The sequence below is a fragment of the Rutidosis leptorrhynchoides genome, chromosome 7, assembly GCF_046630445.1.
Source record: "Rutidosis leptorrhynchoides isolate AG116_Rl617_1_P2 chromosome 7, CSIRO_AGI_Rlap_v1, whole genome shotgun sequence".
NCBI classification, from domain to species: domain Eukaryota; kingdom Viridiplantae; phylum Streptophyta; class Magnoliopsida; order Asterales; family Asteraceae; genus Rutidosis; species Rutidosis leptorrhynchoides.
Window position 1 is genome coordinate 68,864,557 of NC_092339.1, and position 20,320 is coordinate 68,884,876.

Consider the following 20,320-nt stretch of genomic DNA (forward strand, 5'->3'; position numbering starts at 1 on the left):
ACTTCGAAATTTATATCATATCCGAAGGGTGTCCCGGAATGATGGGGATATTCTTATATATGCATCTTGTTAATGTCGGTTACCAGGTGTTCACTATATGAATGATTTTTATCTCTATGTATGGGATGTGTATTGAAATATGAAATCTTGTGGTCTATTATTATTATGATTTGATATATATAGGTTAAACCTATAACTCACCAACATTTTTGTTGACGTTTTAAGCATGTTTATTCTCAGGTGATTATTAAGAACTTCCGCTGTCGCATACTTAAATAAGGACAAGATTTGGAGTCCATGCTTGTATGATATTGTGTAAAAACTGCATTCAAGAAACTTATTTTGTTGTAACATATTTGTATTGTAAACCATTATGTAATGGTCGTGTGTAAACAGGATATTTTAGATTATCATTATTTGATAATCTACGTAAAGCTTTTTAAACCTTTATTGATGAAATAAAGGTTATGGTTTGTTTTAAAATGAATGCAGTCTTTGAAAAACGTCTCATATAGAGGTCAAAACCTCGCAACGAAATCAATTAATATGGAACGTTTTTAATCAATAAGAACGGGACATTTCACCCCCCCCCCCCCCCCCCCCCCAAAATGCTCCCCAACGCGATGTGCGGAAGATACCCTTGGATGAAATATAAGGGTTAAGGGGTAATCTTGTGTGCAATGATGTATCTCTGAGAGCCGAACTCTTGACTTCTCGCTAAAAATACATGTAACTATCACATGAGCTACAATACACAGTTAAATAAAGGGATATACTTACCTCTAAGTTAGGTGTATTTTTAACTTTAAAATTTGTGTGTGTTGAAAGAGAACGTAAACGGTAAATGGATAAAAGTTCTTGTGTTGAGTGTACTCGAATGTTATTTTTATTTGTATGTACACCAAATAATTGAATTATTGCGCTAAGTCTTTTTGATCATTTCTTTAACCATCCCTACGTAGTAGTGGCAAAAAAAAAAAAAAAAAAAAAAAAAAAAAAAAAAAAAAAAAAAAAAAAAAAAAGGTTAATTTCCCTAAATAATACTACTGTACTAAATAAGGTTGGGCTAAAAAATATGGGCAGACGGATCAATTGGGCCACTGTGGCTATAATCACCTCCTGCCTCATCGCACCCAAATCACCACCACAAATAACAAACCAAAATCAAATCCTTTTCTATCAAAATTCTCTCCTGTTCTTCTGTATATAAATATAAAAATCTTTGCAATTGCAATTGAAGATTTCGTTTGTACGTATATAGCATAGTTTGGTGGGTTTTGAGTGTTATAATCATAAAATGGCATTAAGAGCACCAGTTACAGGGATAAGCATGGCTTCAACAACATCTGCTTCATTACAAGATTCTTCTTCTACAAGAATTACAATTTCAAAAAACCGAACTTTGTTTCTGGGTTCTGGAGGTAACTTGTTAATTGATTGAAAATTAAAAAATCCAGTTCAATTTCTATTGTAGTTTTGATAAAGTTATCATTTTTATGTCTAATCATCAGATGCACCTTATTATTATGTGTTAGATATAGAACCCTAGTCATTAAATATTGGGAGTGGTCGTATGTTTAATAAAGTTATCATTTTTATGTTGAATCATCAAATATTGGGAGTGGTCTTATGTTTGCAAACTTTAATAAAATGATTTAGTCATGATAATTATGAAATGCTAAAGTTATTTACTTGTTATTCTTTATCATTCATTGAGCATTTAAATTTAACTACTGCTAACAATTTGGAATAATGCATATGTCTATGTTATTTTCTGACTGAAGGTGCGGATTTTAAGTCATTTTTCAACTTTGAAAAACCATATAGTCAGTTAAGTAAAATTAGGTTGCTTACAACTAATGTTGCAACTTCTTGTAACGATAATCAGATTAACTGACGTCTAAGAAACCCTAGTCTAATTTTTAATCCTCCTTTTGATTAATTTTGACGTTCTCATTCGCCTTGCAGTCGGAGCACTAAAGGTTAGAGGATTACGTCTAGCTCGCCCTAGTACTACACGATGTAATGGGATCCGGATGAATCTTTTCGATCGGTTTTCAAGAGTTGTCAAGGTTAGTAGGATGTTGCGTTTGTTGATGATGTGGCATTCTCGACCCATTTAAGTTTGTTATATTTTATGTATAACGGGTCAAATTGGTTAAGTTAGAAAAATTCACTTAAATGGAACATGTTGAAAAATCTCTTTACTTGAAAATCCTGATTATTGTTATTTATACTCCGTAGTAAGAGTAATTATTGTTACCTTATTGAACACGTCATATATTATCCTTAATTTGAAAATTTAGTGTGCTTCCGGCCCGTTTTCCATGGCTAGAAATGACTGGTTTTGACCCTAGCCTGTTAGACTTGTTACTCAGCCCGCCCATTTTGCCACTTATAAGTTTTTAGTATGCTTGGTTATCTTTTTCATTCATCATGTGTTACTAAATGTCCAAATCTTCATTTTTATTCTCTTATGAGCATAGTCATATGCAAATGCACTCATTAGCACATTTGAAGACCCGGAAAAGATCTTAGAGCAAGCCGTTATAGAAATGAACGATGATCTAATAAAGATGCGTCAAGCTACAGCTCAAGTATGCTTTCCTTGTTTTATCTTTACATTTGGATGTAATACGCAAATCATTTTGTTGTGGTACAACAAAATTTAAAGATAAAATATATATTTTTCTCCTTTTTCACCCTGTGAAGGTTTTGGCATCTCAAAAGCGGCTGGAGAACAAATACAAAGCTGCTGAGCAAGCTTCAGATGATTGGTGAGTAAACAGATATATGTAATCTGAAAGTGATTATATGATATTCAATTTTTAATATTTCATACATTATTATTATTTTACATTGTAACTGGTATGAAAATCATTATCCAAATTTGAGTATACAACCCCTAATTAATGTGAAGCAGAATCTATCATCCAAGCATTAAAAAACTAATCTTTGTGACTTCAAATCGGTAAATTTCAATGATTAGATAATCGGTTTCGTAAAGCGGCTAAGCATTTGGCGGTCTCATCTTAATATTGTTCTTATTATAATTGAATTTTATTTATTATTTATAGGTACAAAAGAGCGCAACTTGCTCTAGGTAAGGGCGAAGAAGATCTTGCTCGTGAAGCGTTAAAGAGACGTAAATCGTATGCTGTAAGACTTTATTGTATTTCTTGGTAGCAATTTTCTATTGGCATAATGCAATGATATTTATATCTTCTCTTGAATATCCTAATTGCAAGTATTCATTTGCTTGGGTCATTATATGGATGAAATAGGCATTCTTTTAGTTTAACAAAATAAACGCCCTTTATATAAGGATGACTGTAATCTTTTAAGTACTAATTTGTCATATTATTTAAAAAGGATTTTGTTGAACTTCAATAAGGACTATATCAACAGTATCTTGTTCATCTAAGTCCGTACAACTTATTCATTATTTTATGATGATCTTGAACATAAAGTTGATTCAACCAGAAGTGTATCATAATTTCATTTGAACACATTATTTCTCTGATTACGCTAAATTATTTGACAGGACAATGCAGCTTCTTTGAAGAGCCAACTTGATCAACAAAAAGGCGTTGTGGAGAATCTTGTTAGCAATACACGGGTGTGTACTATATATCTTTTAGTTTATTCATGTCTACAAAATAAGTAACTAATGCTTTCAAGTTTTTCATTCTTTGCTTTACTTTAGACGGGTCGAATCTGTAAGTTTCAAAAGAAATAGCTAAAATGAAAACAGGTTAAACAGAAATCAAAAGATAAAAAGTTGATTCAAAATGCTTCAACTTCTTAGATTGCTTTATTTGTAAACTGCCTTCGTGGCCAATGGTTCAACCCCAATACCTTGAGTATTGGGCACACAGAGGTCAAGGGTTCGATCCCTACCGGCACGTACGCTGGAATTCGGCTCGATCCACATAGCCCGTATGGATTGATGGATCGGGTCTCTGTTATGCGGTTCGGGTTTCTGTACGGAAACGCGTGTGTACGTGGAAAATGATCGGGTGGGTGGTCTTCGATCCCGTCAAACGTCGGTGATTCCAAACCCAACTTTCCCACAAAAAAAGATTGCTTTATTTGTTACACGTACTAAAACAGTTAGATTCACGTTGTAATTATATTATAGTTTTCTAATTACAAATTAGTTATCATTAGATACACGAGATATAAAAAAACCGGTTTGCAGTTCCTCCTGCGTTATTTTGACCCGTACTATAGAGTAACTCAATCTAACTTTTTTTTTTTTGCCAAACTATAAATATTAGTTTTGTCTAAATGCTTAGTACATTTACATTGTTGTTGATTGCATCCCCTTTTCATAACAGCTTCTCGAAAGCAAGATACAAGAGGCTAGGTCGAAAAAAGATACACTAAAAGCACGTGCACAATCCGCAAAGTTTGTTCTCATACCCGATACTTGTATTTTATAAAAATCCTATCTTTTGTTTTTTATATTGTTTTGATGATGTGGATAATGACCACTTTCTGAGATTAATCTACGTGTGCACAATTATTAATATGCAGGACTGCTACAAAAGTCAGTGAAATGTTGGGAAATGTCAATACAAGCAGTGCTCTTTCAGCATTTGAGAAGATGGAAGAAAAAGGTTTTTTGTCTTGTTTTTTTATATATAAAAATAAAAAAAACGTTTAAATTATCATGTAATGATATATTGGTAATCACATTTAACATGTTAATTATGCTTGAGATCAAAGAAGAGTAACTAAAATTGAATCTTGTACCCAAATCAAAATCTCTGTAATATGATGTTCAGATTTCAATTTTGATCATATACTCAATTTTATATAAAAAAAATGTTGCATAGATGTTGTAATTTTGACATTTTTTTTCTTGCGATGTTAGTATTGACCATGGAGTCCCAAGCAGAATCGCTTAATCAGCTAACTACCGATGATCTTGAAGGAAAGGTACACTCACCTTCTGTTAGTTTTGCAATATCAGCTAAAATTTTAGTTTTTCCAATCCTCTTATTTTATTTTATGGTGTAAATAATCTGCTTTCGTATGTATGTTTTCCAGTTTGCAATGCTGGAGGGCTCATCTGTTGATGACGATCTTGCACAATTGAAAAAGGAACTATCCGGAAGCTCAAAGGTACCTTCTGTTTGTTTGTAAATTATATTACGTTACGGTTATAGTAACTTGGCGTTTACAATCACATTGTAATTGAACACGTCGTAATTTATTGAATTATTGTTGTCTTCCTAAAACAAACATGTGCTTTTACTTTTATGTTCATATGATAATATGATATGGTTCATGTTATTGGTACTAACCGTTTTACGGAGCAGAAAGGAGAGCTTCCGCCAGGGAGAACGACGACTGCGAACTCGAAAGCAGCGTACCCGTTTCCGGATCTTGAAATCGAGAAAGAACTTAATGAGTTAAGGCAAAGAACCAGGGACCTTTAGACCAATTCATTCTCTTTGCACTAGATGTAAAGAATTATATACATTATTAGGCTTATTTATTGCTGAATGTTCATAGCTTGTTTTTGATAAATTTGTTTTGGAAAGATTGTTCATACGGTTTACAATTAAAATCGCTATAAATTGACGTTTAGGCGTCTTGTACTAAATTGATTATATATATAATTTATATCAACTTAGATATGATATGATTCTGGACTATGAACATATAAAATGATGATTGCTACTAGTTTAAATTTGAAAGTAGTATTGTTCATTTACAATGCTAGTTTAGTTATGGTTCGGTCTAGAAGTTATTTCTCAACCGTAATCAAATGGTGCTAACCATCCGAGCTAGTTGTTCACTAGAATAACGTCGTTCAACAAATCTAAGATGAAATAATGTTTAAACTCATATTTGCAACACACAAATACCAAACAATGTTGTCGAAAATCGATCTTTTTTTGTGCATGAGTATGAAACATCGGTCATTGTTTCAAGGAAAAAAGTTAGAACAGCATAAGTAACTATATTTCCAGAAATTGTGTAAATTCAACTGTTAAATTACACCTACCAGTTAACTCTTTTTACACAAGTCAAATGAGTATACTTCCATCATAAAAATACGACATAACAATGTAACGATTTCATCACCTAGATAAAAAAAAAAAAAAAAAAGCTTTCATGTTACACTGCACAATTGTTTTGTTTTTATAATAATAAAACTTTTCTTATGGAAGATAGACAATAAAACTTTTTTCACTAATTTTTCTTTGAACAGCGATATCGGCATCACCATCCAGAGGTGGAACTTGAAGCTTTTGATTAGGGTGGCGAGAAAACGTACATCGTATTAGTCATATATAAACGAAGATGAGAATCATTACAAGTCGGCCCAACGACCTTTTAAGCATTTCAAAATCATTGATTATGAGTTAAACTTCTATTTAATTTCTCATATGCCACTACCCACTGTAGTTGATGTTGTTGTTTTCACAACGTCATGTTAATTGTTGTCGTTTAAAAACATTTATGGTTCCTTAGATGGATGTAATTTTAACAAAATTTTCGAGAGCTCAGATATAAAAAAACATAAACATAACAGGGGCATAGATATCTGAATAACGGGCATCATTTGTTTGACATGCAGGGGCGGATCCATGATTGGAAGTCACTGGTGTCACCGGTTAAAATCCAAAAAAAATTCTACTAGATGTCTTATTTTAATGGCGTCACTCAAAAAACTTTACACTATCCGTTGGTGTTACTAGTTAAAAACCGAAAAAAAATCCACTACATCACGTATTTTAGTACTGCCTCGTGCCACCACGGGTAATACACTAGCTCCGCCCCTGTAATGACATGGTTGAAAATTGGACATATAAAAACACAAAAGCAACAAATATTTGAGCCAATATACATACTAAAGTGAGAGAATTCATTAGGATATGGTTATCAAATATACTAAAGTGATTTATCGTCTATCTTCACAAGGGTGCGCAAGAAAAAATGTAATTGGAATGTATGGATGCAATCTCCTTTACTCTCCTTGTAATTATTTGTATTTCTTGTAACTCTTGTATTTTTAGTTTTTTGCTTTTTTAATAAAATTTTAGCAATTCGAAAAAAAAATTGAGATATGGTTAACTGAAGAGGAATAACATGACGGTTGGGTTCTCAAAATATAAATAAATAATTTACTAAAGCCAAGTTGAATCCCAAGTTGAATTCCACCCATAACACTCAAGTCAAGACTTCGGTGATATTTTGTTTTATCTTATATTTATATAATTATATTTCACATTCACAAGTTAGTTATCTATTAATGCTTACTTTGTGGTAGTCTCTGTTGGCTTTTTGTTTAGTTTTATCTTGGTTGTTAGCTATCGTTTGTTGTTTTTGTCGTTCTCCTATTTAGCTGGCTTTAGTTCAGATGATTAGTTGGTTTGTTTTTGAGTTTTGTAGTTGATAACATTGGGCGCGAATCGAGTAGTGTAAAGTTATGTTGGTCTAGATGGTTTACCGTTTTAGAGCCTTTTCGTTGTTGTTCCTTTGCTTGTTGGTTTGGGGTCATTCATGTATCGTTGAAGGTTCATTTTATTTTAATATTTAATTAATAGTATTGATAGTATTTGTTATTTCTATATATACTAAAAGAGGTGGTGAATGTGGTCGTTTAGGCCACTCGCCTCTTTTCAAACGACGTAAAAAAACCCTCAAATTTACACTTTAGCCTTCCAACTTTGACATACTTTATAAAATTGTCCCCTCATTTAGGGGTACAAATTGTAAATTTCATTTTTAATATTAATTTAATCTAACAATTCACCAGGATTTTTAATGGGCATTTTTTTCTATCCGCCGCGAATTATTTTTCACGACAACATCGTTAAACTCCAAATAATTTTACGAACACAACGCAACTCATTGCGATCGAAACAGAAGCTTTTTTAAAACGCTAACCATTTTCCCTTACCATTTATACATATATACTTTCTATTTGTAGCTAGTTATTTTCCCCCGACATTACTGTTAAACTCGAAATAATTTTACGAACACAATGCAACTCACTGCGATCGAAACGGACGCTTTTTAAAAACGCCCACAATTTTCCCTTCTCTTTTATACATATATACTTCATATTGGACGCTTTTTAAAAACGCTAACCATGTGGATGTGTAGAGCACCTGCTAAGTTAGACATTACCACCCCATTTTCCCCTCAATTTCTCCCTTTGGTTCTAGCATAAAAGACGTTAAAAACGTGTAGCCCATTAAGTCTATTAGATATCAACTAACGTATATTTAAATACACTGCAGCAACGCGCGGTCCAATTTTTTCTAGTTTTAACAAAAGGAAAAATTATTTAGTATTGTGGTAACCTAAAAATGGTAAACAAAATTTGAGGGACTATACATGAATCTGATGAAATTAAAAAGTCTAATATTATAAACTTAATTTGTTGTGCAAGTTACTGAAAACTTTGATACAAAAAAAAAACTCTGCCTGAATCACTCGAATTAACACTTTGATCTGCAAAACCCACAGTTCATCTTCAATCGATGTCGGTAAGCTCTCATCTATACCAACGCATTATTCAATTGTGTGTGTATATAATTATATCTATATGAAATATCAATATAAGCAGCAAAAACCTAGGGTTTCGAATTTTTTCGTCAATGTTTAATCATTCGCAGTAGTTATTTATCAAATTAAATATTTCGTTAATGAAGCCTGTTGATTCGCTAGATTTAACGTAATACAAATCAGGATTTTTTATTTATTTATTTATTTAAATATATATGTGAAATTGTATTGTATATTACAGCAAATTAAATGTATATTTTCATGTTGTGTTAGTTGAAGTTGACTCTGAGGTTATACAATCATGATCATCTGTGTGTGGATTTCATTCTGTAAAATATAATCTTTATATATTCAACAGATATTCGAGTACAATGGAAGTGCCTTGGTGGCTATGGTAGGAAAGAATTGTTTTGCTATCGCGAGTGATCGTAGGCTTGGGGTTCAGCTTCAGACGGTAGCAACTGATTTTCAAAGAATTTTTAAGATTCATGATAAGCTTTTTCTCGGTCTATCTGGTCTCGGTTCTGACGTTCAAACGCTGTAAGTATTTTAATGTCAATTATTTATGGTCTAGCTGGACAGTTATATAACTTGTTACTGTGTGTTAATGATGATAATTATATAAAAATTATATTTGTTTTTGGTACATTTTGTTGTGTTATTAACTTAGCAGCTTGTTTTTTATTGTTTGTTTGTTTGTATTATTGAAGTCATCAGCGGCTTGTGTTTCGTCACAAACTGTATCAGCTTCGAGAAGAAAGAGACATGAAGCCTGAAACTTTTGCTAGTCTTGTATCTGCTATTCTTTATGAGAAAAGGTTAGGTTAAAGCTTGTTTTTGTATAGGTGTTTCTGGCTTAGAGCTATATGCATGTGTAATATACGCCTGTCCACTTTTTTGCACTAATTGCTTATCGATACTTTAGGAGCCTGTTGCTCAATCTAATTGATGTTTATTTTAAGGAAATGTGAAGTGATTGGAATCGTGTTTATACCTGTATAATGTATATAGTTCTTCAAGTAACATCCTTTTTGTAAATTAATCATCAAATCTCAGTAAATATGATACTGTGTTACTAGTTTACTTCAATAAAGGTTATGATATTTTATTTAAGAAGTTTTTATTGTTTCATTTCTGTGTAGGTTTGGTCCTTATTTCTGCCAACCTGTGATTGCTGGATTGGGTGAGGATGACAAGCCATTCATCTGTACAATGGACTCGATCGGAGCGAAGTATGTATACTTATTATGCTTTGTTGATCTCCTTTAATTGGATTCTTAGAGAATAATATTTTATTTATAAGACACATTAAACACGTCTTATGAGACACATCAACTCACAAGTTAAAGAAGAAAGTAGCCTACATTAGGCTTACTTTTTCTTACTTCCAAAGATGTGATGTTTTCGCATGTTTCATAAAAAATGCAAATCTGACCCCTAATTATCCATCATTGATTTAATTATATACAGACGCTAGTTTATTACAAAACTATATTATGCAAAAGTTCATATTGTGCATCATACCCATAGTCAATCTCCAAAATTTGGTAATTAATGTAATTGAGAGGGATTTGAAGCTGGTTCTAATTCATTATCGTTGTTCTTATTTTACTTGAATGATAGAGAACTTGCAAAAGATTTTGTTGTTGCTGGAACAGCATCGGAGTCTCTTTATGGTGCGTGCGAGAGTATGTTTAAACCTGACATGGTAAATTTTTTACGTTCCCTTTCTTTAGTTAAATAATTTAATTTAATTTAATTCTGTCAGTAACTTTTTCTTAACCAAATGTTACCTATGATTAATCACTATTGTTATTGTTATTGTTACTGTATATATGTAGGAACAAGAGGAGCTGTTTGAGACTATTTCACAAGCACTTTTATCATCGGTTGATCGTGATTGTTTGAGTGGCTGGGGAGGGCATGTCTACGTTGTGTAAGTTTCATGCCAACCTTATTAATTCCTCTATGATTTGTACCAAAGGTGGCAATACAAATGGGGCGGGGCAGTTAGGTAACAGGTCAAAACGGGTGAAATTTGCCACCTCGAGAATTTTACCTTTTCATTATCAATTGTTTTCTGCATGTGATGTAAGATATTAACATGATATTATATGATTCTATTGCAGTACTCCAACTGAAGTAACTGAAAGAATCTTGAAAGGGAGAATGGATTAAGCTTCTTTACACAAAGCTATTTATGATTTGATCGTGTTATTTTTAAAGGTAGTCTTGTGGTTTTGGCTTTTAAACTTGGATCGAATTTCCAATTTCCATGGCATTGTTCTGTAACAGTTTTTTCTTTATCTATTTCAAAGAATGTTATCTTTAGACCTTATCTTGCGCCTCCAAGCATGGTTACTTTGGCAAAGTCAGCCAAATTACTAATAACTTCAGGTTGAACGGGTCAAGCTGGTGAAATTGCTCAATGATATGGTTTAAACTTTAAACTCAAATAATATCCAACTATATTGAAGAAAAAAAAAACTTCTTTTATTTCTTTTAAAATTATAATATTTTATGAAAAATAACTAAGCAAACGATTAAAATAGGAGTGTAACTCGAAAATAAGAAGAAAAAGCAAGAAATACAAGCTTCTAAGTTCTATCCCCGGACCTCAGCCAGAATATCCCAGCCAAGTACACAATCTTGTTTATTGTTTTATTAATTACTATTATAAAATTATTACACATTCAGAAACAAACACCATTAAGGACATGTATCAACTCAATAAAAATTGTAACTTCTGCTTTGTCACAAGAATCAAACCATTGGTAGCACTGTAGCACATACATGATAATCCTAGCCATTATCAATGTGGAAAAACAAAGAAAAGGCCTAACAAATTAAGAAAATAAAAACAACAACGTATAAATTTTCAAACATTAACTTTGAATAAAGAATTATTAGATGCATGACCAAAGCATGTTTCCAACATTTCAGACTCAAGATCAAGTAATGTGATTTCACGGAAGCAGTTTTAAGGTGTTGAGGGTTCACTACTTCACCTCACCTCCACTGAAGTTGTTTTGGCATGCCCTTACGGCTTAAGAGTCACCAAATTTATACCTTTACCTTTACATGTTGATCCGAATCAGGGTGCGTTTGTATTAAATGGTTCAGCGCTGAATACTGAACCATTCAGCATTCAACGCGTTTGTTTCTGACCTCTGAATAACAAATGTTGTTGAATCCAAGCTGGAACTATCTCTTACTCATTAAACACATAAATTTTATGTAATACTCCGTACTCTTTAAATTATATCAAGAACACTTATTAAACAACTACTCCGTATATCATACTTCTTATTAGTGTCAAAAAGTTAATATTGTAATTTTATATAATTCACATTATTCGTTCAAAATAATTATCAAACGGGTTACTTTCATTCAGAAGCAACTTCATTCAAAACCTTTGAATGATTCAGATTATAAACGACTCAACGCTAAATTATTCAGTTTTAGTAAACGCACCCCTAGTCTTGGTTCTAATTGCACAAAATACCTTTTAAATACAGTAGCCTTATAAAATGAATTATCTTATTGAATAAATTTTTAAAGAACAATCACATTATATTTAAAAACTATTTTATTTATATATAAAATTATATGAATTCATATGTCGGATCGATCCAAAATAAAATCAACATCACTTATCTATTCGGGTCCAAAATCAAGACTGATTCAGATATCAAATATCCAAATCGAATTTCAAGTTGCCTCCTAATACTGAACAAACCTAATTAGATGAGTCTCCTGCTAACCACTGAGACCAACCTTGAGAACATGCATAATAATTTTACATCTACCTTAAGTACAAATATACACATTAATTCAAAACAAAATTATATGTCGCCACAAAACGGGCTATTGAATCACTATCACTATGTATCTCAAAATAAAAACCAACAACAAAAAAAGTTTGCTAGCTGTATATGTAAAACCCCAACATCCAAAAAAAAAAAAAAAAAAGCAATTAACTTCTATAGTTAGCATTTGGAACTCAACATGCCAAATCCAGAGCAGCCTTGAAGTACCACTCAATATAACATTGTTACTCTACATTTGGACACTATCAACTATGCTATTTACCAACGGTTGTGCTGGTACTACATCACCTGGAGCCGGAGTAACAGGCGGCTCAGTGGCGGGCTTCACAACAACGCCAACCATTTGCTTACTTGACTTCCCTTTTTCCTCCCCTTGTACACAACTTGACTTCTTGAGATCCAACTCAGATTCAGGCTTCTTCCTTTTTGTCTTCTTCTTCACCAAAACTTCAGAAACAACTGTGTTGTTGCTCTGTTTGTTGCCACTACCTTTTACCTTGTCTTGTTTTTCCCTGTCTCTGGTGGGACCATGTGAAGAACAGGGCGGCTGTGGGGCGGTATTACCAGCAATTGAACTGGATATCGATCTAACGGGTGCACTTATCTCCGAGACAAGCTTATCTGATGTGTGTTGCACCTGACTCACAGAGACGGGATCCACATTAACGGTCTCTGTTTTTGGAGCACGTAATTTTTTCCTCTTCATTTTCTCCTGGTCCTTTATAATATTTAAATTAATCAATGGAAAATAAAATAAGTTTTGTGATAACAAAATTCACCACACCTAATAAACTGGTAGCAATTGTGCTGTGGCAACAGGTACCATAAAAAAGTCTTTTGGTACAATGTTTGGGTCAAACCAGACCGGCCCACTTTCAATCCATACCATAAAAATAATACTATCCTTAATGATACCTGTTGCCAAACCCACCCATTTTGACACCTCTAATGAAACTGTAAGAAATTCAAGTGAGAAGAAGAGGTGATGACTCATATTATCCTTTATCTATACCTTGCGCATGTGTAATGCTTTTTTCCTCTCTTTTGCCCTTAGAATTGCCTGTTTAATCCCATGCTTATCCATACAGCCTTTTGGCCATAGTTGTGCAAGCTGAAACATGGGGCATACAATATATAAATAATCTTAAACTTGTCCAATGGTAATAAATCCAGTAGTTTGAACCTAGTGTGTACGGAAACGAAATATCATAGCATACGCGTAAAACTGCAAAACCTAGAGTGTACATAAAGGATAGACTTCTTGTTATCCAGTAAAACTACAAAAATTCTAACTTTATGAATGATATGATCCAAAAGCTCATCACATAATAATGAACTTTGGGTGACTCTCGACCCGATTGATTTGTTTCCTTTTTAACTACAAAAAAAATTCTAACTTTTAGAATAATATGATCCAAAATCTTACCTCTTCATAAAACTTCCTAAGTTGGGAACCTGCATCTTCATCAAGACCCTGAAAAAAGGTAAATCGACAATGTAAACTACTTTCAAAAGACAGAACTGCATAATAGAGAGTTTTATTCGTATGTAGAGTCAGAGTACATTACGTCAACATAAAGATCATAAAGGTTGCAAATCTTGTCGTCTAAAGCATCATCGGTATATCTGCTTTTATGAACTTTTTCTTTGGTGCTATTTTCCAAAAAATCATCAGATGAACCAGCCTGCTGCTCAGTTGACTAAAGTCAAAGGACATTTCAGATAAATAACTGAATTAAAGATTAGCAGTAGTTGATGAATGCATTGGAACATAACATGTAACATATATATCTATTGATCTAATATCTTCAACCAAGTTTGTTTAAACTAGAGGGACCGGATTCAACAGCTTTAGGTTGAAATGGGTCATGTTTGACCTGCTAATGCTATTACTGTACTTCATTCTTTTTTAAATACAAAAATGTGTTACTTATGATTTCAATGAAATGATACTATTGACACATAGTCTAAATCTTTGAATAAAGCAACTTGAACATGTTTGACGTGTTCAGCCCGTTCCCTTTTTGGTAAAGTTCTCATATTTGAACCATCTGACACATTAAATATGAAACCAAACTAACACATTCATAAATAACAGGATCCAACTTGCCATATCAGCTTGATAAAGTATCTTTTTCTGGCTAAATGCAGATGAAAGCAACCAATAAGTTTAGTAGATGAATACCTCGGGTTTCATCATGGGGGCCCGCGTCTTAACCATCTCGTTTAGTTCTTTCTTTAACTGCTGCAACTTGACATCTTTTTCTTTTTTGGCAGACTCTCCCATATCAACCATATTTTGAAGATTTCTCTGTAACACAAAATGAAGTAAGCAATTGACCAAAGCAAATTATATGACGATGTGCATTGTTATTAAAGTGAACTTACTAAGATACAATCTATGTTTTATTTCATTATATATTATCGACTCCCTGGATGAGTTTTTCAAAATAGCCATTGTAGGTAGTCAGCCTAATAAACTGCTACCCAATTTATGCAGGTAAAGGTTATGTAGACCAGATGTATTATAGTATACAGGCATTTAACTACAGTTTTTTTTTATTTCTTTTTTTTTTTTTTTTTTCCATTTAAGATAATACTATGGACGACTTTCAATTTGGTAACATATTCAAACCACTTGACTTGCTTTCCATTTTGCGTTTTTTTAATTTACCCGCTAAAGATAAAACAAGGCCCATATCTACCATTCAAATGTTAGACTTAAAATGCAGACTTTACCTTAACCCCTCCACTATGATTCTTAAAGGATGAACGCATTAAACAGTATGGAAATGTATAACAAGAAAAATAATTCATAGATATATAATTTTGTGATTATAATGATAAATGTAATACCTTTAATGATCTGATCTGTATCAGGTGACCGACAATGCTCATCAAACGATTAAGTAGCTCCTTTGACAATTTCCCACGTATAGCATGCTAAAAAAACCACAATTGAAGCATAAGATATACGTACTCAAGCGTAATACCACAATTAAAAAAATTAACTGCATAAGAGCAATAGAAATAAACATGAAGGGGAGAATTTGGTGTATATTACCGCCACTCTAGCAACTTTAGCCAGCTTTTGCTTTATTTCAGGTGGCATTCTCCTTTTTACAGCCTGAGATGGATTATCAGCAGCTTCGGTAACCTCCATACTTGGAGGTCTTACTGTAGCCATTTCAAAAATTAAACAATTTATCAATATATATATATATAGATATGTGTGTGTGTGTGTGTGTGTATTCTTTCCGTTTGACCCGTTTAAAATAGAATAAAACAAAACCTGAACCAGCCCATCCACAAGTTAATGGGTCTATGTTGCCACCTAATCAAAATTTAGAATGGCCAAGGTAATTATTTAACTTACTTTCTGCAACCGTCTTCTCCAAATCCTTAATAGCCTTTTCAAGCACCGTATTTGCACTTTTAGCTTTTGTACTTGAACCTTCCTTTCTCACCGTTTGAGGAGTCTTCAGCTTAAATAAATAAATATACATATCAATAAAATAGATTGTATAATATCTATTCAAAGCACGATAAGTGTGAGCCTAATCATTACAATTTTAAACAACTTAAAATGAATCCTTATCAAACGAAGTAACAGGTAACCAATCTTTTAGTATACACTAAACAATAATAATATACCAAATAAAGTATACTCATTCCAAAATTATCACATCCACATGCCGCCTGATATTATGTATTAAATTCACAAACATAACATGTAACGCCCTTCACCCTCTATGTATTAATGTAGAAATATAATTAGGAAAACTAGCTAGTTATGAGAATTTTTTGTGTTCACATGTGTGAGTACACATCAAAGTTTCAGATCATTATGTAATTATCAACATAAAACAAAGTAGATCAATGTGGCATCCAAATGAAGAAAGATATTCACCAGGTGCTGGGCGTTATCAGAAGCTTTGGCCTTACTATCTGCCTGTTGTTGAATTACGTTTTTCTCCCTTGACAAAACTGATTGATTCAACTCTTCTGACTTGTTTGCCGTTTGACTTTGAGACTTCGATTGTGCGTCCACACCCTTGTCACTGGTCTTCTGATTTGAAATTGTTCCATCTTTCAAGTTGGAACCATGTTTTTTAGACTGAACAACTTCAGTTTTCTGTTTGTCAATGTTCTTTGTTGTCGATATATCTAATACATTTTTATGATCAGACGGTTTTTTCAAAACGGTTCCAAGAGCTATTATTGGACTTTGGTTCTTATCTATTGATGGCACTAATTTCTTCCCTTCCTTTTTATTAACTTTCATTTGTTTATTTGGCACATTTCCATCGTTGTTCTCACTTTGACCTTTTGTTAAATCCTTCCTTTTCCTCTTTTTTGGTTGCTCGGTTGGTAAAACTGTAGGCTCATTCCTATCAAGATAAACAGACTGATTTAAAAAGACCGTAATGTGAAAAAATAAAATTATTTAATAAAGGAAACTAACGTTCGCTCTAACTTCCCACGGTTGACAAAGAATCCGTCATGCTTTATTGCTGAATAATCAACCTGGAAATAATCGTCCTAAGGAAGATAACAAAGACAAATAAGAATTTTAAAAAGAAAAAAGATATTAGTGTGATAAAATTCAAGAAACCTGCACATGTAAAATGCAAAATTAGCTTAACTAACCAGCTCAGCGTCATCTATAAATGAGTCATCTGAGTCATACTCATCGTCATCGGGAACATCATTAAGATCTTCCTCATCACTGCTATTTTTACCCTAAATGTATGAGATAAAACACCATCAATACATAAACTTTAAAGATCGAATTCGATATCAATCGTTCAATCTTCTCAATCACATAAATTCATAGCATAATGAGCATAATCCACACCATGTATAATCGCTCAATCTTCTCAATGACAGCACTAAATCGGCTACCAGGCGGTGCATCATTGCCTTCATTTTCAGCAGCCTGTCCCTACACAAAAGTCAAAATATTATCAATAATGTTACCTCCCAAAAAAAGCCTAATTTCTCCTGCAAAAATAAACAAAAAGCTAACGGCGAAAAAATGAAATCTATTTTGTTAAAACCTAACTTAAAATTTGTTAATAAAAATACTAAATTTTTTATGTAGTAATTAAATAATAAACAACATTACAAATAAAACAGCTAAATAACAGATTATATCATAAAAACCCCCATACATTTTCATACAGACTCTACTTCATTTACCCTAAAAACTAATACCAAAAGTAACAAAATTCGATTAAAAACATTAAATAATTACAGAAATAGGCGCAATGCTAGAATCAAGTGCAGTATTCACAGCAGCAGGAGCAGGAACTGAAGGAATAGATACAGATGGTACAATATTTTTACTATCAATATCAATTTTGTTCGCTTTATTAGCGTCCTTTATAAGCTTCTTCCAAGAAACAATTGTTGTTTCTCCAGGTCGGAGCTCCACCTCGAACCGCTGCCGTCCACCGCCGCTTAATAATGTCGACGGCGTAGCACCACCGCCGGTTCCGACCTCCATTAAGTGAATTTTTACGAATTGACGGTAATTTTACATGTATGTACTTATCTGTGTGTTTTTATGTGTCAAATTGGATTGATGTAAACTCTAGTTTGAGACGAATCAGTGAATTTTGGTATAGGCGGTAACAAATTTTAATCTGTGATCTATTCCATCTTTGAAGTTTAAGATGAGGTAATCACTGCTTCAATAAGTTGTAAGATGTGCTTTCATTTGTAACATGTCACATGCTTATGTCATATATTATCTTATTATATTTTTATAATTATCTTTACATACAATCATAGTAAATGAATTAGAGGTGTGCATAGTGCGGTTTGGAACGGTTTTAGGTCATAATCACACTCATAACTGTTGTTGCGGTTAACTAATTATATTAATTATTGGGTGCGGTTAAAAGCGGCTTGTTTAATATAGTTAAATTGGTTAACGATTAATTATAAAATGATTAATTTGGTTAACAATTTACGAAAAAAAATTAATTTAATAAGTTTGTTTCTATATTACATCAGTAACATTTTAATATGAGAGTATGTCATTGTCTCATATTTCTAATCGAAAATAAAAGTAGATCAATGTCATTTTTATACATCTAAATTGATACAAAAGATCATATATTAGACAAAACATAAGTTCACATAAAGTTCTTAATAAATAAACTTTCCTTCAAACTTTATTATCCCTCCATCCAAAAGTCCTAGATCAAAGTGTCATTCATTTGTGTGTTTTCCTTTAGTATAATTAATATGTATGCTTAACTTTTCCCAATATAAAAGTTAAAATAATGTTACACATTAATCTACAATGTTTAATATTTCACAACTTACCTTGAAGAAAAAGCTAAGTCAAGCTCCGGGGTTGGTTTTGCCAAAAAAGATTAAATGGACTTGGTTGTGTCTTGATGCAAATGGGGAGAATTATCCCCTATGCTTCGAGACAAATAAAAGAGCATGAGAAGAATTATCCCACTCATGATCTTGAGTTGGCGGTTATGGCTCATGCCTTAAAGATATGGCGCCATTACTTGCACGATGTTAAGTGTTGCATATACACGGACCACAATCTCTTTTTTCAACGAGATCTAAATAACCGCCAGCGAAGGTGGTTGGATCTTCTGATTGATTATGATTGTGAAGTCCTCTATCATTCATGGAAGCAAACGTGGTTGATATTGGCTATTTTGTACATGTTTTTATATATCATTTAGGGGAAATATCATTGTTATTTGGTATATATTGAAGTCAATTATATGAACTTCGATACTTAATAATTTGTCAAGTGATTTGTATGAAGAGTGAAGACTTGGACAGGAAGAAGCTGGGTGAAAAGAGAGAAGAAATCCGATATGCTGAAAAGAATCACTAAGCGCCGCTTCCTAAGTTACGTATGGGGATAAAGTATCGGATATAAGCGCTGCTTAAAGCCAATGAAACGCCGTTTGAATTGTTAGTTGATGATTGGATGATCAAAGCGTCGCTTGAAGGAAGGAAGCGCCGCTTAGAGGATGAAAGCGCAAGAAAAGAACCGTTTAAGAATAGGATTTAAGTGGTAATTCGTCGCACAAGCGTCGCTTGGACACTCAAAGCGCTGCTTGGGCCTGTCGGTTTTGAAAAACTATAAATACGGGTCTTGGGGTTTTGAGGCCATATGCGATTTTTGAAGAGAAATTCATTTCAGAGCTGATCAAGGGTGATTTCCAAAGGTCTTCAAGGTTATTTGGAGCATCATAACATCATTCAATCATCCAAACAAGCCTATTAACATCGGTTAATTTCATAAACACTTTTATTTTAAGTTTAATTCTTGCTCTTTTCATTATGAATTCTACTTTGGATAATTTTCTTGTTATTTCCATTATGTTTATGGGCTAAGTTTGTTATGTTTACTTAGGTCGTATACTTAATTATGTTGGGATTATTTTAATTGCTCGTCCCTAAGTAACTTTAATATTGTCCTCAAATGTTGTTCGCGCTCCTCCCTACTCTTAGAGTAGATCAAAATGTCGTCGATGAACACAATAACAAACTTGTCCAAGTGTGGTTTACATACCCGAATCATAAAATCCATGAATACAGCTGGCACGTTAGTCAAACTAAATGGCATTACCAAGAACTCATAATGAACATAGCGTGTTCTGAATGCCGTCTTGGAAACATCTTCCTCCTTAACACATAGTTGATGGTTTCCCGATCTTAAATCAATCTTAGAGTAGACACTCAATCCTTGCAACTTAAATATATCATCAACTTTTGGTTGAGGGTATCGGTTCTTTATCGTTAACGTGTACAACTCTCTATAATCGATAAGCATTCATAAAAATCCGTCCTTTTTCTTAGCGAACAAGACCGGAGCTCCCAAAGGTGAAGAACTTGGTCGAATGAATCCTTTGTCCAACATTTCTTACAGTTGACTTGATAACTCCCACAACTCGGAAGGGGCCAATCGATAA

General features: G+C 33.1%; 3 protein-coding genes across 3 annotated transcripts; 2 read left to right on the forward strand and 1 right to left on the reverse strand.

Moving 5' to 3' along the window:
- The first annotated feature begins 1,114 nt into the window (after positions 1-1,114).
- On the forward strand, positions 1,115-5,653 carry LOC139857481 (membrane-associated protein VIPP1, chloroplastic-like). Its single transcript, XM_071846254.1, has 11 exons — positions 1,115-1,421; positions 1,969-2,072; positions 2,487-2,597; positions 2,713-2,777; positions 3,078-3,159; positions 3,545-3,619; positions 4,341-4,411; positions 4,540-4,622; positions 4,880-4,944; positions 5,056-5,130; positions 5,328-5,653. The coding sequence occupies exons 1-11, from the start codon at positions 1,298-1,300 to the stop codon at positions 5,445-5,447; spliced, it is 975 nt and encodes a 324-aa protein (XP_071702355.1). The 5' UTR covers positions 1,115-1,297; the 3' UTR covers positions 5,448-5,653.
- Positions 5,654-8,411: 2,758 nt separating this feature from the next.
- LOC139857842 (proteasome subunit beta type-3-A) lies at positions 8,412-10,860 on the forward strand. Its single transcript, XM_071846683.1, has 7 exons — positions 8,412-8,513; positions 8,891-9,072; positions 9,243-9,350; positions 9,675-9,764; positions 10,156-10,240; positions 10,374-10,468; positions 10,662-10,860. Exons 1-7 carry the CDS (start codon positions 8,508-8,510, stop codon positions 10,708-10,710), a joined length of 615 nt encoding a protein of 204 aa, XP_071702784.1. The 5' UTR covers positions 8,412-8,507; the 3' UTR covers positions 10,711-10,860.
- Positions 10,861-12,402: 1,542 nt separating this feature from the next.
- On the reverse strand, positions 12,403-18,047 carry LOC139857579 (ubinuclein-1-like). The gene is made up of 13 exons (XM_071846393.1): positions 17,620-18,047; positions 17,221-17,307; positions 17,013-17,105; positions 16,828-16,904; positions 16,273-16,753; positions 15,739-15,847; positions 15,427-15,539; positions 15,219-15,305; positions 14,548-14,673; positions 13,931-14,062; positions 13,789-13,836; positions 13,375-13,473; positions 12,403-13,080 (listed from the first exon to the last, which is right to left on the reverse strand). The coding sequence occupies exons 1-13, from the start codon at positions 17,869-17,871 to the stop codon at positions 12,592-12,594; spliced, it is 2,193 nt and encodes a 730-aa protein (XP_071702494.1). The 5' UTR covers positions 17,872-18,047; the 3' UTR covers positions 12,403-12,591.
- Between the last annotated feature and the right edge of the window lie 2,273 nt (positions 18,048-20,320).

Bases quoted from the DNA above. Each gene is read 5' to 3' on its own strand.
- LOC139857579 (XM_071846393.1), bottom strand. From the start codon at position 17,871: ATGGAGGTCGGAACCGGCGGTGGTGCTACGCCGTCGACATTATTAAGC. The intron at 17,106-17,220 runs GTGTGGATTATG...TCATACATTTAG, and splicing joins AGATTGAGCGATTATACATG to GGTAAAAATAGCAGTGATGA. The intron at 16,905-17,012 runs GTTAGTTAAGCT...TATCTTCCTTAG, and splicing joins TTATAGATGACGCTGAGCTG to GACGATTATTTCCAGGTTGA.
- LOC139857842 (XM_071846683.1), top strand. The intron at 9,073-9,242 runs GTAAGTATTTTA...GTATTATTGAAG, and splicing joins GGTTCTGACGTTCAAACGCT to TCATCAGCGGCTTGTGTTTC. The intron at 10,241-10,373 runs GTAAATTTTTTA...GTATATATGTAG, and splicing joins GTATGTTTAAACCTGACATG to GAACAAGAGGAGCTGTTTGA.
- LOC139857481 (XM_071846254.1), top strand. From the start codon at position 1,298: ATGGCATTAAGAGCACCAGTTACAGGGATAAGCATGGCTTCAACAACA. The intron at 2,778-3,077 runs GTGAGTAAACAG...TATTATTTATAG, and splicing joins GAGCAAGCTTCAGATGATTG to GTACAAAAGAGCGCAACTTG. The intron at 4,623-4,879 runs GTTTTTTGTCTT...TTGCGATGTTAG, and splicing joins TGAGAAGATGGAAGAAAAAG to TATTGACCATGGAGTCCCAA.